At 36.4% G+C, this 17,466-nt stretch overlaps 3 protein-coding genes across 4 annotated transcripts; all 3 read left to right on the top strand.

Moving 5' to 3' along the window:
* Window positions 1–787: 787 nt before the first annotated feature.
* LOC111404283 (pentatricopeptide repeat-containing protein At1g77360, mitochondrial-like) lies at window positions 788–7,211 on the top strand. Its single transcript, XM_023033110.1, has 2 exons — window positions 788–1,394; window positions 2,195–7,211. Exons 1-2 carry the CDS (start codon window positions 937–939, stop codon window positions 3,162–3,164), a joined length of 1,428 nt encoding a protein of 475 aa, XP_022888878.1. The 5' UTR covers window positions 788–936; the 3' UTR covers window positions 3,165–7,211.
* Window positions 7,212–7,926: 715 nt separating this feature from the next.
* On the top strand, window positions 7,927–10,552 carry LOC111404282 (pentatricopeptide repeat-containing protein At3g14330). The gene has a single exon (XM_023033109.1). The coding sequence runs from the start codon at window positions 8,313–8,315 to the stop codon at window positions 10,251–10,253; it is 1,941 nt and encodes a 646-aa protein (XP_022888877.1). The 5' UTR covers window positions 7,927–8,312; the 3' UTR covers window positions 10,254–10,552.
* A 1,763-nt stretch (window positions 10,553–12,315) lies between these two features.
* LOC111404281 lies at window positions 12,316–17,046 on the top strand. Of its 2 annotated transcripts, none has more exons than XM_023033107.1 (4): window positions 12,316–12,671; window positions 14,088–14,383; window positions 15,229–15,408; window positions 16,221–17,046. In XM_023033107.1, exons 2-4 carry the CDS (start codon window positions 14,138–14,140, stop codon window positions 16,824–16,826), a joined length of 1,032 nt encoding a protein of 343 aa, XP_022888875.1. In that variant the 5' UTR covers window positions 12,316–12,671; window positions 14,088–14,137; the 3' UTR covers window positions 16,827–17,046. The 2 variants fall into 2 exon arrangements, with proteins under 2 accessions (XP_022888875.1, XP_022888876.1); XM_023033108.1 differs by lacking the exon at window positions 12,316–12,671 and adding an exon at window positions 13,560–13,940.
* The last annotated feature ends 420 nt before the right edge of the window (window positions 17,047–17,466 follow it).

The raw sequence follows: 17,466 nt of genomic DNA, 5'->3' as shown, positions 1-17,466 counted from the left end.
CATTTCCAATTCATTACACCAAAATTTATACCAAATGAACAGCGTTTAATCATTTTCTTCATTTTCGTATTCTTAACAATTTATTTATTTACAACTACTTAAATTATTAAATAAATAATTACATTAAATTAGCGAAAATATTAAATTCATTAAAAAAATATAGGACAACTAATAGAACACCAGAAATAAGAAAATATTAAATCATGTCATTAAAATTTAGCACATTGCGTTTCAAATCCTTATATCATGATATTACGAAACCGAAACAGTGTTGCAATTTAACTCTCGAAATTTATACATTCATCTCACAAATGATCAATTAATGCATTTCGAAGTACTGGCGCACTCACTGGAGATGATCATCTCTCTTTCTCGATTACTCTTCTGCCATATAAACCTTCAATATGAGTCTATTTATCTTTGATTATGCGTTAACTTTAAATAAGCCCATTCATTACTCTCTCAAATTTTTTGAATATTCTTATTTTAATTAATTCCTTAAATATTATTGATTACATTATTAAAATTTATTTAAAATGATCAAAATAATAATAACAACAATTTATTATATTAAAAAATGTATAAAAGAAATGGACACAAATATCCTAAATCAATTTTTTTACAAAGTGAAAGTGAAGGACAAAATTGTACTTAACTATTTTTGTGAATATTCACTTTGCACCATTTGGTACAAAGTTTGGTGCAGAGTCACTTTGTGCCAAAATTTGTTGTAAAATGACGTTTTGGTGCACGCATTGCAGAGGACCATATAAGCAAAAATTTTAAGCTTGCAGTGGATTGAGCCCGCTTCTTCACACATCCCAGGAGGAATTGGGGATTCTTCCTCCTATTCCTTTTCAATCCCTCGCTGCTGAGCCCGAATTGCCTTCTTCACACACCCAGACTTTCACTCGCAAACCTTGAAAAATTTCCCACATGGCAGTTGCAAATCCCCATCAGCCAGCAAATGCCCAACCCCAACTCCCTTTTCCCACTTACCATACAGCAGTAGACCTTCCCTCTCAAGCCCGTCTCCTCTGTGAAATCATCGATACCGTACCAATTCATGACCTCGACGCCCGTCTTGCCTCTACGCAAATCAAGCCGGAGCCCGAGATGGTGCAGCAGGTTTTGAAGCTTTTGTATAATTCCCCTTCCGCTGCCGTCAAGTTCTTCAGGTGGTCCGGGCTGGCTCGAAGGCATAATGAGTATTCGTGGAATCTTATGGTGGATTTGTTAGGAAAGAATCGGTTATTTGAGCCCATGTGGGATGCTGTGCGGTCCATGAAGCAGGAAGGTGTTCTGTCATTGACGACTTTTGTCTCGGTTTTTGGGAGTTATTGTGCTGCTGGAAGGGTAGGTGAGGCTGTCATGAGTTTTGACGTTATGGAAAGGTACGAAAATTTGCCTCTGTTTTAATCCCATTGCTTATTTATTCCTTCTGCTATGCGGGTTTCGTGGATTTCTTCCCGTTCTCCTCATTTTGTAATTGTTGAGTTGATTTTGTGTTTGTTTATTTCTCTCGAACAGACATTCTGGGTACATTGTTGTGGGATTGCGTACTGTCGAAATGAACTAAAATGCAGTTCGATAGTGAATGTTTATTCTTAAATATGTAATTCAAATATAAAAGGGAATATTTTTGGTGTAGTTGGAAAAAAAAAATCGTGAAAGCAAATTATCCGTTAAGTTGAACACTAATTTTTTGAACATGCTGCCCTTAGCTCTCAGAGCTGTTGATGCATTGACTTAAGTTTTCTTTTAGAACTTGCGATTCATTTCTCCACTGTTGTTTTTGACACCAATTTGGTTTAAAAAGTATCCATTTTTTTAAATTTTAATTTTTTTTTAATTTTTTAATATTATGCTCTCTCTCTGCTAAATTGAATTATGTAAATTTAGTTTAACTTTGATTTCTGGATTTAGTAACTAAAAAGGAGAGGGGAAAGGGAAGGATGAGGGAACGAGAAATGATTCTTTATTATATAGTTAAGCATAATTAATAACTTTTGACAGATAAATGTTTCTGTTTTCTTGACTTATAGTCATGCTTCCGTTCGCTGTAGAAAACTACAGCGAACGGAAGCGTGACTATTAGTCAAGAAAACTGAAGAAATTTTATAAGTTAATCATTATTACAGTTCAATTGGTATCATCTCTTATCAAGTAGACATTCAAGTTTTTGAGTCTACAGGTATGGGATTCAACCTGATATTATTGCAGTAAATTGTTTACTGAGTGCAATATGTAGAGAAGATAACCAAACCGAGAAAGCACTCGAGTTCTTTGAAAGAATAAAAGCTAAGATACCTCCGGATGCAGACACATTTGCCATTTTATTGGAAGGATGGGAAAAGGAAGGGAATGTTGCGAGGGCAAAGACCACCTTTGGGGAGATGGTGATTCGGGTGGGTTGGAGCCCACAGTACATTTCTGCTTATGATGCATTTCTGAATACTCTTTTATGTGGGTCACAGGCTGATGAGGCAATCAAGTTCTTGCAGGTGATGAAGGGAAAAAACTGCTTGCCAGGTTTGAAATTCTTTTGTAATGCTCTTGATATTCTTGTTAAACAGAATGACTCGGCTCGCGCCGTTCTGTTATGGGGTATAATGGTAGGTAGTGGACTGGTTCCAAATTTGATAATGTACAATGCCATGATTGGCTTGCTTTGCAACAACAATGATACTGACAATGCCTTCCGTCTTCTTGACGTGATGGTTTTCCATGGTGCTTTTCCTGATTCTTTGACATATAACATGATTTTCGAATGCTTGATCAAGAATAAGAAGGTGCGTCAAGTGGGTAAGTTCTTTAATGAAATGATCAAGAATGAGTGGTCTCCAACCCCTGAAAATTTCACTGCTGCAATCATAATGTTATTTGATGGCGATGATCCGGGGATGGCAATTGAGATGTGGGATTATATGGTTAAAAACAGCATTTCACCTTGTGATGATGCTGCAAATGCCTTGCTTCTTGGGTTCTGTAGTTTGGGAAGACTAACAGAGGTAAGAAGGTTTGCAGAGAAGATGATTGATGGAAAACTCATCATCTCTGAGTCGACAATGACAAAGGTGAAGAATGCTTGTTATAAAGAGGGAAGAAATGCTCGTGAAGTGTATGATTATCTTCTAAAGAAGTGGAAGTCTTCCTGTCTCTAAGCTTTTCATTTTAGTCGTCTGTAGGCATATTTTTGTGTTGTTTCTTGAAGATTTGATATGGCAATTATAATTTGAAAAACCTCGAAATATGAAGTGGTGATTTTTCATTCATTTCACTTTTATGCATATTCAGTAGTCTCCGCTGTTGCACAGTTTTTTCATTTCTTTTCAAATGTGCTTCTTTTCTGGTCACAATCCCTGCTTTTAATATCCTTGCATTATGTCTCTTTTTGTGTCCTTCGTTCTTGTTATTATAGTTTTCCATTGTAAAATGCATATTCAACTAATATTTCTCTCCTCTGTTATTTCTTTGCTTTTCCCCTTTTGTAGGTTTTTGTTGCATGTTCTGCCCAATTTCGTATTCTGAAACTTGTTTCTATTCTTTTCTTCCTTCATTTTCCTTCAATTCTCTTTCTCACATTCTTTGTTTTACTGTTCTCCTGAGAGAACAATAAACATAAAATTTACAAGTCGCAGCATGGGTACCAAGTCATTAAAACTATCCATTAAATCTCATACTTTTGACTACAAAATTTGAAATGTAAAGATACAAAGCAAGAATGATTGGATCTGTGATGGTTTATTGAAGTAATTGGCAATTATAAAGGGTTTTTGTGATATGCTGCATATTTGCATCAATATAAAGGAAATATCCAGCACATCGCTGATGCAGTGAGTGGCCAATGGCCCTTTTGCATGTAGCAAACTCCACCAGAATGTTCGAAGATTTAATATTAATCATATGAATTTGTTGATGTACAAATTTGTTTCACTAGTATTCTAGTAAATTAGTATGATAATATGATTATGGCCTTATGTTTTATATCGTGACATAGGCCATATGCTACTGGGGGTGGGCAAAATACCCGACAAACCGATCTGGCTTGATTTGGTTTGGGTCGGTATTGAGCCCTTTCAGTTCGATTTTTGGGTTGGGCTTTGGACCCAACTTGAAAATTCGATTTGGCGGTCGGGTTGGGTTTTTTGAAAAAAAAGACAATTTATGTTTAACTCTAAACCATTTCATAACAATTCCGAAGCTCACCCAAGCACCCTCACAATTCCCAAACCCATTCAGGCACGACACCTAGTTCGTTTATCTTCTACTTTTATCCCTCTTTACAAAGTTGGTGGCCCTACCATGAGTCCATCCACCACCAGATCGTATAAACTGATGCACCACAGCTCACGTGAAATCCATGAAAGAAGATTTCATCTTTGTTTTTTCTCCAGCTTTAGCCATCAACACAATGTTGCCAGGTTGGGTTGACATCAAATCTAGACCAGAAAAGGGAAGGAAATGAAGAATTTTAGAGACCATTTATTGAAAATGGGGTACACTTTATGTAGGATTTTGATTCTGTGGTGATTTTTCTCTCTCCCTTTTTATTTTTTTTATTTTTTTTGATATTTCTATGGTGATGGTGATGGTAATGTCGATTGAGGTGGTGATTTGTGGTGGACAATTATAGGTAGTTGTGGTGTTGGGCTGGGATTTGTGGCCTGATGATTTGGGATCGAACAGACCCCAACATGATTAGGCCCCCCAATTGGTTTAGTTTTCGGGCTGGTCTTTGATCCAGCCTGAAATGTCGCTGACCCAACTTTACCCATGCCCACCTCTATATGCAACTGTCATTCACTAGGCCCTTTTCGGGTAATTCAGAGGCCTGATTATAACTGTTGGGAAAATTATGAAGGGGCCCATTTTTTGAACTGAAGTCATTTCAGGGTTGCTGGGCAGTAGGCAGCAGAGTGACTCAAAAACTGCTGATATTGTTCTGTTATAGCTGGAACTAAAATATTTTATTGCTTAACTTGTTCTTGAGGTCTGCTTGTGCTTTCTGTAATGTCCTTGAGAGTGTGTCAATATACGGATGGCTGATTGTTGCAAATTTAGGTTATTATGGTGTAAGAGTTGAGGTGTAGTGCTGAGCTGATCATGGCTCTGTAAAAGACAAGGGCATCTTTGGCAAATAAGTCCACGGTCATAAGCCATGTTTCCTACCAATTGTGGTTTAAAATGTATAGGAGTATGTCCCACACAAAATAAGAAATAAGGTCAACCTTAGTGGCCTATTTCAACCCTTTGTTGGGCCCATGGCTTATAAGCCACGGGCTTATTTGCCAAAATGTCTGAAGTATTTCTGCTGGGCCAGTTAATCTCAATCATTGTAATTATATGATGCCAATCATTTAGTTCCTCAATACATCCAAGAAATAAGTTCATTCTTTTTGCTGGATCCTTTTGTAAGGTGCTTACATGGCACACTGGAACAATTTCAATAGAGATTTTAAATGCCGAATTCACCTTTTTTCTTTGATTTTCTTCAGAAGACGGGCAGGGGCAGGGGACTAAGTTTTCCCCAATCTCTCTCCCCCATACGATCCTGTGAGTGTAATAGCAGTTATCAGTATGCGCCCACAGAAATTGCCCTGCTTGAAAGACCCAAAAATCATCGTTCTTTTGATATATTTGTGTTCTGTGGCATCTTCAACATTTTGTCCATTCGATTCCACGGAAAGAGGAGGGCAGTGTTCTGAGATGGGTGCATCATAGATTCTTCTCACATGCTACCGACCAAACGATCTAGATTGCACACTTGCACAGCCATGCAGGCCAAACACTGCCTTGTGCATTTTGGATCATTTGGTCCGTTTGCACTTGGTCTAGCATGGCATAATCATGTAATAAGAACTCTTGCTCTTGTGTTCTATAATTGTATCTGGTTTGCATGTGCATGCCTCCGGTTAAGAATATTTTTACATTGATGAAAGCTTTCCACAAGGATGGGAGTCATGAAATAATGCAAAGGTCCATGTCTTCCTGCAAGGGATGATAATTGACATGTCATTCATGACATGGTAAATGTTAGCTTCAAAGTTTGGCTTGTGGCAAAAAACAAAGTCTGTAAGGACAAGAAACTTGAAGTAATGCGAGTGGCCAAATTTACCTCCAAGGGACGACAACTGACAGGTGTGTGATATGACACGGAAAATTCTCATGATAGATTTGACTTGTGGTGTAGAAAAACACTTCTACTCTGTGTATGATTTTTGGAAAAGTTGGTGGTAGTCTATCGATGTGTGACAGTTTCTTAACTTCTGAAGGACCTGCTATGTTGCCTGTAAAAGAAAATGCAGCCACAGGTTCCTATCTCATGATTTTGGATGAATTTTAACTGCATCTTTGCTTTGTTGAAGATGCCCTTCATTTAGCAGCTGTTTTCTTGTTGAATATATCAAGGAGAAGATGGCCACTTTTCCCCATTTCTTAAGGTACAAGGCTTACCCGAGTTTCCCATAATGCTAGCGTAAATCACTATTATCAACCTAGGAAAGCATGCAAAATGTTACTGATGTGAAAGGCGTGTTATTGCTCCTGTTCCATTGTTAATGCTCATGGTTCTCTTTCCATATATTATTTCATGAGTTGAGCTCCAGGTTCTTCGTGCGGAACAAAGTGTCGATCATATTAAAATTGAAAACAAGACTTCATTCAGATGTATTTTGTTACTTGTTTGAAAGCCAGAAAAAAATAGCAAAGACAAAGGATTGCTTTTTGGACACAATCTTTGCCACTACACTTTACATGTATTGTATGATGGAAGAATACTTGTTCTGGCTTGGGGCTGTCGGGAGCTAGGAATATTGGACCAAGGGCATCTTACGGAAAGCAGAAGTGAGTTTCCAGCACCAAAAGTCAGTATGCGGGGTACATGTATATGGTGGAAGGATAACTTCTAGTTTGAGGCAGTGGAGAAATTGGAGAGTAAGGATATCATTTGAGAAATTCTAGGGGCTCGGATTTTTAGAATTGAATTTACTTTCCTAGGAGAAACATTTCATCCTGACGTTTTAAGAGTTAAGACTGCTTTGCTTTTGAAATTAGATGCAGATGAGACTATGATTCTCTTGTGAAATTGTCTTCATAGTTGTTATATTTTCTATATCCTTTGCTTGATAACTTTCTAACATATGTTAGCAGTGTAAGGATTTTGTTCATACTTTCCCAACGAGGACTACAGATTGCTGTGTTGCTCTGTCCACTTGTGTTACACCGGATGTTAAACATGCAATTATTGAAAAAATTTGAGTTGTTATATAGAAACTAGAATTACAAAACAATATTCTTTTTTATTTTTTCTTTACTATTAATATTTATAGTTATAAATGTCTTCTATATAGCATGTATAGACGTACTTGAGCAATTAATGCAAATTTGAATTTAAATGAATGTGTTGTTTGAATTGCAATCGATCAAAATAACCTGAACAAAGAAATAATTATGACTAGTTCAAACTTGACTGTTAGTTCTATGATGCTCTCCAATGGTCATCAGTTCGAGTTCTTTCAGGACCACTGAGGTGAATACTCGATTGTAAATTGCAGGACCTCTTGAGATTAGTTGAGGTATGAGTAAATTGGTTCACACATTCACAATTATAAATAAATAAATAAAATTTGTGACTTCTGATAAAAAAAGAAATTGCTTCATTTTTTTTTCATTCTCCTATCAGGAAGTTTCGAGCCACTTTCTATTATATGCTACATTAATCGGTTCTTGTTTGGGAAGATCATCTGCTTTTGGAAGAAAATGAAGAATTTTTTGGAATCTTACAAGATTCATTCGTTCTATATCTTTGATAGATGGTTAGAATTTCATCTCGGCTCAAATCCATTACCACACAACATGGTATAGGACTAATGAAGCCCAAATGAAACTATTTTCGCTATGGCTAACAAAGGCATAGGCCTAAGAGGCTATGACATGAAACAAAGCAGCCCACTATCTAATTGCCACACCCTCCATCATTATCTGGAAAATGTGGCTTAAACTAACCCACATAGTAAGGGGTACCTTTGGCCTAATATAAAAACCTTTTCATGTGCTGAGCCATTGTTTACATGAACCAGCTGTGGGGAATGATTTCTGTTTCACATTCTTGCACAAGTTAAACCTGTAAGTACATAGATAAAACCTCTATAAGATGAGTTTCAAGTGCATATATTTGGTCAACATATCAGATTTTGTTCGTGAAAAGGCTTGAATTGGCATTAGTCTGCACTTCCGACTGTACAAAATGAGATGAAATTACACATGGTTTGTGGCAGTCTTATTTTCCTATTCCGTAGGATAAACAGAAAATGGTTAGTGTTTCTGTTTCTCTTCCAACTATCTCAACTGTCAATCCCAGTCATAAACTTTCTAAGCAAAGATCCAGACAAAATCCTCTGAATTCAACCTTGAAGTTTTTGTCCAAATCAGGGAAACTAGATGAAGCCTTTCACCTTTTATTGGAATCCCAGAAATCTAAAACCTCACTTGGGTCACCCAATCTTGAGTCCTACACCACCCTATTACATGCCTGCATTTCAAGAAAATCTTTAGACCATGGCCAAAGACTTTACCTTTATCTATTGAAAGATAACAAGAGTTTTCTCAACAATCCCATATTGAAATCCAAGTTCATAACTCTTTTCTCAGTTTGTGGTCTCGTGGATGAAGCTCGTCGTGTTTTTGATCATGACATTAAGGAGATGGAGCATTTGCCTGAGTCAGTTTGGGTGGCAATGGCTATAGGATATTCGAAAAATGGAAAGGTTAAAGAAGCTTTGCTTGTTTATTGCAACATGTTGTCTTGGGGCGTTGAACCGGGGAACTTTTCATTTTCGGTTGCTTTAAAGGCTTGTTCAGAGTTGTTGGACTTGAGAATTGGCAAAGGTGTACATGCTCAGATCATAAAGGCTAATGAAGAACCTGATCAAGTAGTGCATAATGCTCTATTGAGGTTCTACAACGAGTGTGGGAGTTTTGAAGACGTAGTGCATGTGTTTGAAGAAATGCCGGAGCAAAATGTTGTTACTTGGAATTCATTGGTTGCTGGACTTGTCAAGAAAGATCAGGTGTTTGAGGCATTTGAAACATTTCGGAGAATGCAAAACGCGGGAGTGAGGTTTAGTTGGGTTAGTTTGACTACAATTTTAGTGGTTTGTGGTCGATTGACGGCACTTTATATCGGTAGAGAGATGCATGCTCAAATCATTAAATCTGAAAAATCACCAGATCTCCTCGTGCTAAACTCACTTCTGGATATGTATGCGAAATGTGGAGAATTAGAGTACTGTAGGAGAGTGTTTGATGGAATGATATACAAGGATTTGATTTCATGGAACACTTTAATAAATGGTTATGCAATCAATGGATATATGGAAGAGGCAATGGAAGCATTTGAAGGGATGGTTGCAGCTGGATTTAGGCCAGATGAGGTTACCTTTATTTCACTACTTTCAGGTTGTAGTCATGCTGGGATGACAGCCGAGGGCCGACTCTTGTTCGACAGGATGCAGGTAGAGTTCAGAATAGTACCTAATTTAGAGCATTACGCCTGTCTAGTCGATATATTAGGTAGAGCAGGAAAATTTGACGAGGCGATGCAGGTGACGAGAAGATTGCCTATGAATCCGAGTGGCAGTATTTGGGGATCATTGCTTAATTCTTCTCGACTGTATGGTAACGTGTCACTTGCAGAACTCGTAGCAAGACAGTTGTTCAAGATCGAACCGAACAACCCCGGGAACTACGTACTACTGTCAAACATCTATGCAAATGCAGGAATGTGGGATAAAGTTGATTTGGTGAGAGAGTTCATGGAGCAGAGGGGAATCAAGAAGGAAGCTGGATGCAGTTGGATACAGATTAAGGATAGAATACACAGTTTTGTGGCAGGTGGGGGTTTCGAGTTTCGTAATTCAGACGAGTATACGAAAGTATGGAATGAATTGACAGAAGCTATGGAGAAAAGGGGATATAAACCTGACACAGGAGTAGTTCTTCATGACATAGACGAAGAAATGAAGGCAAAGTGGGTGTGTGGGCATAGTGAGAGACTTGCAACAGTATTTGCACTTATTCATCGGGGCTCGGGATTGCCAATTCGAATCACAAAAAATCTTCGTGTTTGTGCAGATTGTCATACTTGGATGAAGTTTGTATCTGAAGTAACCAGGAGCAAAATTATCTTAAGAGACACGAACCGTTTCCACCATTTTTATGAAGGAACGTGTTCTTGCAACGATTATTGGTGATGACAACATTCTTTCTTATCGGCTCTTACCATAAGATCTCAATCTAGAACTAATGAATAAATCAAAGGGATCGTTGCCATCCTAAAAGAATTGTTGTTTTTTGTTCATCTAATGCATGTAGCTCTGCTTGTTGATCAATTGAGTTCGATGTCTTTGTATGAATTAATAATTTCTGATCATTCTGATCTATTTTTGATCGAACGTGGGATTCAATCAATTATTGTTAGTAAAGAGCGACATGCATTGGTTTAAGATCAGATGCCTTGAGAAGATCATCCATATTAGACCAAACCATTTTCTAGGCTATCCGTCTCGAAAGTTATGAAGTAAGATATCGATTTTTTGATAAGATTCATATTGTATGTGAATTGATAGAAGAAAAAATATATATACTTGAGTTACATTGATTTGATTCGATCAAATAGAGATTTGTGCTGAAGGTTAGAGTAAAGGTTTTTTCATTAAAGATATATTTAACATTTTATTTCTTGGTAATTGAAAATATATATTTGACATTTTTTTATAAAAAAAAAATAAAATAAAAACCTTCTAAATTCAACCCTTCCACAAGACCTTATAAGAAATTCGTTGTTCCGCATTTTTAAAAGAAAAGACCAAATTCTTTAGATATCTGTATGTTGAAATATTCTAAATTGATATGTTCTTCGACTTTTGAAATTTTTTAAAAGTTTTAAAATATTTGCTACACTAACAATAAACTCAAGATTTATAGGGAAAAATCTTAAAATGTAACTCCCTCAAAATCACTAAATCACTCATCATAAGGAAGATACATAACTATTATATATAACACAAGAAAATATTATGATATTATTTTGTGACAATTTTGTAGTCATCGATACAGAGCTAGATAACTTGTAATGTTGATCGAGTATTTAGCCCAAACAACTTAACATAATGTCAAGATTTTCTAGTAGAAATAAATTTTGAACTCAATAAAATAATCGAATTGAATGCAATTTACAGGATAAAAATAGTAATATAAACACATGAACTATTCGAATAAAGTAAAATTAATTTTCAATAAATTCATTGGGGATCTCAAACTTTCGTAAGTGCAGCATTTATATTTTGAATCTTCCATTTATTACATTCATAGCTTCAATCTTTTGATATTGAGCACATGATATTGCTGCATGAAGGAAAATATGTATTTAAATTTCAAGGCTATGCAAACTTAATGGCTAACTATACTTCTTGTTTTCGATAACGATGAGAGAGTATAAATGACTTGTTCATATTTATTAAAAAATAAACGTAAAAATGATACAAAAGTATTTGTCCCTCATTTTAAATCATACAAACAAAATAATTTGATGGAAACATTAATCAAAGATGAGATTTCTAGTTAATGGAAGTGTGAAGATAAGAATTCAATTGAAAAAGGTTAAGGACATAAGTGCTATATTTAGTAATGTTAAATGATTTTAAGTACAATCAAAACGTGGTACAATAAATAAAAATTGCAGCATGAATTTAATTATCCATTTTAACAAGTAAACACTTTTCAAATTGCATTGAAGTGTTGCCACTTTTTTGGACAATTTTACGCTTTCATTCAAATATCACTTGTGAGTTTTATGACCGTTTACGTTTAAATAGACATTTTCCGTCTTTAGGGATATCAAGCAACATAAAGGTGAAGTTTATTTGAAATAGTTCTTGTCTAGACAAACCTTGGATAGACTGAAAACAAAAACAAAAAGGGTACACGTGCCCCTCAGGGCATAGTTCAGTGGTGCAAAGAACAGGAGTGAAGTTATCTCACGTTTTGCTGACAGTCGCAGTGTGGAGGTTCGATTCCTAAGACATGGAATTGAATTCCTTGTAGGCGCAGTGTACAGACAACTCTTGTTCCTTGGCCTGTTGAGACACATCTCGCGATTTAACTCCCTCACAAAGCTTTGGAGACCGGACCGTGGAGGTCCTTAAAGTTGGGATTCAACCTTTTTTTTTTTTTTTTAAAGGTACACGTGCATCAATAATAAATGAATCTATCGGGAAACAGAAGATTAGATAGTATACTTGACCAAGCAGGCGGTGGACGTTGGAAGTTGGAATTGTAGCCTGTTGTGGTGTTGATCTGAAAAAGATGAAAACAAATCTTCGTCTTCGTCACTGTCATCGTCATCTCAACTCAAAATTCAATATTCAATTGAATTCAATAATCCAACACCCATTATCTCAACGTGTCACTGGCATGCAACCTCACGTGTCGCTTCTTGTTTCATTTTCAGTTTTCCTCGTCACCACTTCTCAAATCTCAAACTTCAGTCCCAGCCCCAATCACATTACGTTACAGATTTCATCTTTCTTTTGCGTTTGTTGGTGTTCAAATTTCAGAAGAGTCCATCTACCCTTTCGTCAGCATATCCTCTCTATTTCTTGTTTTGTAAGGTTGGAGCTTATTCCCTTTTTCTTGCGGGGTGGGGGAAATGATGGATTTAGCCATTTTTTATATTTTCAGAATTTTGGGTTTTGTTAAACGAGGCTGTAATGTTATCAATGAAGTTAATTGTGTTTTACATTGTTGCATATTTTGTTTATTGTTTATCTGGCATTTCAAGTCTTTAATTTCACTTATGGGTTTTAGCATGTGCAGCACGAACAATAGATAGCTAATAATTTTTAGGACTTAAGTCGCTGCGGTGATTTGGATTCTTTAATACCTTGTTAGCCCCTAAGAAAAATGGTATATAATGGATTTTCTCTCTCTTGTTGCTATTTATTGTTGAAGATTCTTATTGAATGTTCAATTATGAACTTTTAGAATACAAGATGCTCTTGGGATTATTAGTTTGCTTAATTATGAGTATTGGGTTTCAAATAATTTTTTCATTGCTTTAATATCCTCAGTAGTCTCTGAAGCGGAACTGAGGATTTAAGACCCTTCAAATAAGTATAGAAGATCCCATGTTTAGAGACTTCGGCCAAGTGCTTTTTGGATTTATTTCTATTTTGATAAAAGAAAAAAATTACTCCCTCCGTCCCATAAAGATAGGTTTGCTTTCCCTTTGCCCCCAGGGCACATCTCCAAGTGGTAAAAGGGGAGGGTGGAGAAATCCAGCTTTGTTTGAGGTTGCTGCGTCAAGGGTTCGAATCCTGAAATATGGATTTGGCTCTTGGGTAAGTGCAAGTGTACAAGCAGCCTTCCACCCTGTATCCTTGGAGGCATAACCTGCGATTTACCTCCCTCACGATGCTCCAGGGCAGGGGTGGTGGGGGACCTTAAGGTTAGGGTTTAACCTTTTTTTTAGGTTTGCTTTCCTTTTTCGTTTGTCCCAAAGTGGACGGAGGGGGTATTCAGAATTTCTCGAGTAAAGTGCACAGATATATACCTTACTTCACCATTTAAGAGATCTTTTTGGTGTATTTCTAAGGATCGACTGGAATTTTTCTGCAAATTGATAGATTCATAATTGTCTTTGCTTTTTCTACAGGTAGGTCCACAAAATTTTGAAATGTAGATAGACAAAAGAAAAAGTACTACTCTTTAATATATTGAATGAAACTTTTGCAGCTGTAGCATATTGGTAAATAAAACAATGGAGGGTGAAATACAGAGTATACCAATGACAATTCTTCTTTTTGTCAATATATTGCTATACGAGATGCTCCTTATTCGATGTGATGGACGTGTTGCTTTGTTTTTTGGGCTAAGCTTTAGTATGTAACCGAACAAACCTTTTTCTTTTTCCTGCACTTAGGTTCCAGACTTATTTAGTGCACTGCCCGGCTGGGAAATGCTGTTTATTCTTATCTTCTCTTCAATTTTGTTATGGAACTTGCATTTGACTCCGTACTTTTATGCAGATGTCACGTGGACAGTGAATAATGCAACGCAGTAGTATGCAATAGTGGATATGAAGGTAATGCTCTTTGAATTGATGTGTTCAGTAGTGGGGTTGGCAACAAAGCCTCTCTCACTAGTTAAGGTATCTTGTGTTTTTGGCGCGTGGAGCATCTCTATTGTAATCCAGACCTGGACAGAGCTGCTGAGGGCTGCTATACATCTTCATATTATTATCTTCTGGAAGCTTGCAATCTGGACAATTTTTATATTTACTCTTCCTATGCGAGCAATTACTGCATTGCAAAGGGAAAGAGAGGTAATTAACTTCAAACTCCCTTTTCTTTTTCTTTTTTTTTTTAATTGTTGTAGCGACTCTATCAATTAGTTTATAATATTCACGTCTTGAGGGGATACTATTCATTGAAATTTGGAGAAGTCTGATCCAGTTCCATATGTGCATGCACATTATTGATGGCGGCTATTTCCCCAATTTTGGAATGCAATTTGGAACATGGTGGAAATATCTAATCATGCTTGGTAAATTCAACTTAATTGATTACATTGTAATAGAGATAATTTTAGCAGCATATTGAAAAAATGTGGGGGTATGGCACCTCCATCCCCCCAAATAAATAAATAAAATGTACAAGTATATAAATAAATAACAACGAACTAAACCTTATTTCTGTTGGCCACACTGATCTTTTTTCTCTGTTCCTTCCAAATCCATCTACCCCAGCAACTAGAAAAAATAAGGAAAAAAGAGAAAGGGAAGGGATTTTTACATATGTCATTCAGTCATTCTCAGAAGCTTGTGTTTGGGGATTTTTATGGCTGTTTTGGAATGTTACTTTATCTTCAAGTTAATTTTTTTTTCCCTCACTGTCGCTCATGTCTGTGTTGCATATTTGATTTGAAGAAATTATGATCTATAAATATAACCAGAATATTTGCTTGATTTTATGAAATCCACCAAGTCTTCATGCTGTACTTTGTGTAGATTTCTAAGGTCCTCTCAAACCAATTGTAAACAAAAGAAGGTAATAAATTGAAAGAGTAAGGTGCTTAGAGATTTTGGTGAATAATTATTCTACACTTTTGTTATTCTCATTGCTTTACAGAATGTTTACAATAACTAACGGGATAACAGCTCATGTACAGCTAGAGTTGCAACTGCATGGAGTGAGAACTGAATTAGAAAGTGTTCTCTGGGATAGGAAGGAACTAGAAGAACAGCTGCATATGGCAATCAGGAAACATAAAATGATGCAGATGATGTTAGAAGAACTTGAAGGTGAACATGATGAGGCCATTGTTAGAATTCAGTTGCTAGAAGGGGAGGTAAACTAATTGTCTTTGTCTTTGTATGCCTGGAGTACTTGTATATAAGTTTTGAACAATACAAATTAACATGTACCGCCAAAAGCATAGTTCATCTTGTAGGAAATAGATATTACATCTGCAATGCAATTTCTTGGGATTTTACAATTCGATGATCTCTTTCGCTGACAAAAGAATTGTTAGCATCCCAGTCGGCGTTTGCTAATTCCATGTTATAATCACATTAGTATCTCTTTGTAATTCATTTGTTTATATTTCTTCAGTGATACCTTGTATTGCATAGATGTGATATTTCTATGAATTTGTCCATTTGCTCAGTTCTTGAAATTTTTCTTTTGGCAACATTGACCTATCTTTGTTGTATTGAGCTCATTGGTGTGCCATTATCTTGAAGTGCCTAGTAGTTGATTGTACACTAATGACCGAATCAATCTTCTTACCAATCATCACTAAATTGAAACAGCATTTCTATAGTAGGTTGGTTGGTCATATATAATCAATGTGACATGTTAAGGCACATTTTCCTTTATAAAGTACCTCAAGCATGACCAGAGAGAACTGGCCCTAATATGGGTTGGTAATGTGTTGATGTGTTGAATGATTGAAGAACTTGACTTGCTAGTTTATCAATTTTTACATTTCTTTAATTTCTCCACAGAAAACTAGTGTGCATAAGGCAAGTAATAAGCAAACATTGTGCTGAAAAGCTTACCTCATTCATACATAATGTTTTCTAGTTGAAAAGGAAAAGAAAAAAAAAAAGTGAAAAATCTTGTTTCCTTTTTTACCAAACTCTGTCTTTGGTCCAACAGGTTCAGGATTTGAAGGACGAAAATCAAAGGTTAAAAGAGGTTCGAGGTAAAACACTTTGGAGCTGCAAAGATAAATGTGACACAGGCAGTAGTCATGATACAAACAGTGATACTAAGGACACCAATAAACTTGGGGTGTCGGGTTTCAACAGAAACATTGATCGAGTAATGGTGCATGAAGACATCTGGGAGGAGACACGTGATATTGTAAAAGAAGGGTTGAAATCCTGTGGGCCCCACATCATCGCACAAGATCTAAACACAAGCAATATTTTGGCCAGAAGGAGGGAACTTGCTCTTTCTCGAAGCCTCTTCAGTGCAATACTGTCGCTCGTCGTCGGGATGATTGTATGGGAAGCTGAGGACCCTTGCGTGCCTCTAGTCATTGCTCTTTTTACTGTTGTCACCATGTCCTTGATGAGTGTCATTCAATTTTTCACGACCATTAATAACAAGCCTGCATCTGATGCTGTTGCGCTCTTGAGCTTCAACTGGTTTATACTTGGCACATTGGCGTATCCATCACTACCAAGGGCGGCTCGTGTGTTGGCTCCCCTAGCATCAAGTGTTGTTGAGAGGACACTCGTCTGGCTTAGTCTGCTATAGATATCGAAAGCTCTTTTCCATGTTTGGAGTTTATCTTCTACCGTAGTAGGAGAAAGTAAAATTTAGATCACTTTGCTTATCTCGTGTTTAATTTTTTGTTTTTTTTTTTCCTTGCAACCTAACTGAAGGATGTTTTGTAAATTGCACACTCAATTCGAGAAGGTCGAATTTTGTCTCTCTTGTATAATTTTCTAAATGGAAAAGGTGCAATTTTATGCCATTTAATTCAGCTATTCGGAAATCAAGCAATTTTATTCTGGCAAGAGACATCTTTGGAGATTAAAATGCAAATGATGTTAAAAAAAATTGCAATTCCAATAATTATAGGGGTGAAATGCAATTTAAATGCGTCACAAACTGGTTCAATTATACCCGTACGGTTCGCCACTAAAAAAACCGGTTTTCCTTAAAACCCTTATGTTGTCTTCTCTTTCAGTAATCTGCCCTTCTGGTTCTTGAAATAATCACAAAAAGAGTTAATTAAATAATCAATCACTAAACATTTAGCTTTGATTGCTTCTTGTTCATCCAAAAATAAATAATTATCCATTGCTCATTCACTTTTACACAAAGTTATCCATCCATCACTCATTTAAATCCATCCATCTATGTGGACAAAAACTCTATGTGGCAGATGAAA

The sequence above is a fragment of the Olea europaea genome, chromosome 11, assembly GCF_002742605.1.
Source record: "Olea europaea var. sylvestris chromosome 11, O_europaea_v1, whole genome shotgun sequence".
NCBI classification, from domain to species: Eukaryota; Viridiplantae; Streptophyta; class Magnoliopsida; order Lamiales; family Oleaceae; genus Olea; species Olea europaea.
The sequence above is the reverse complement of the archived record's forward strand: the minus strand, read 5'-3'. Positions and strand labels throughout refer to the sequence as shown.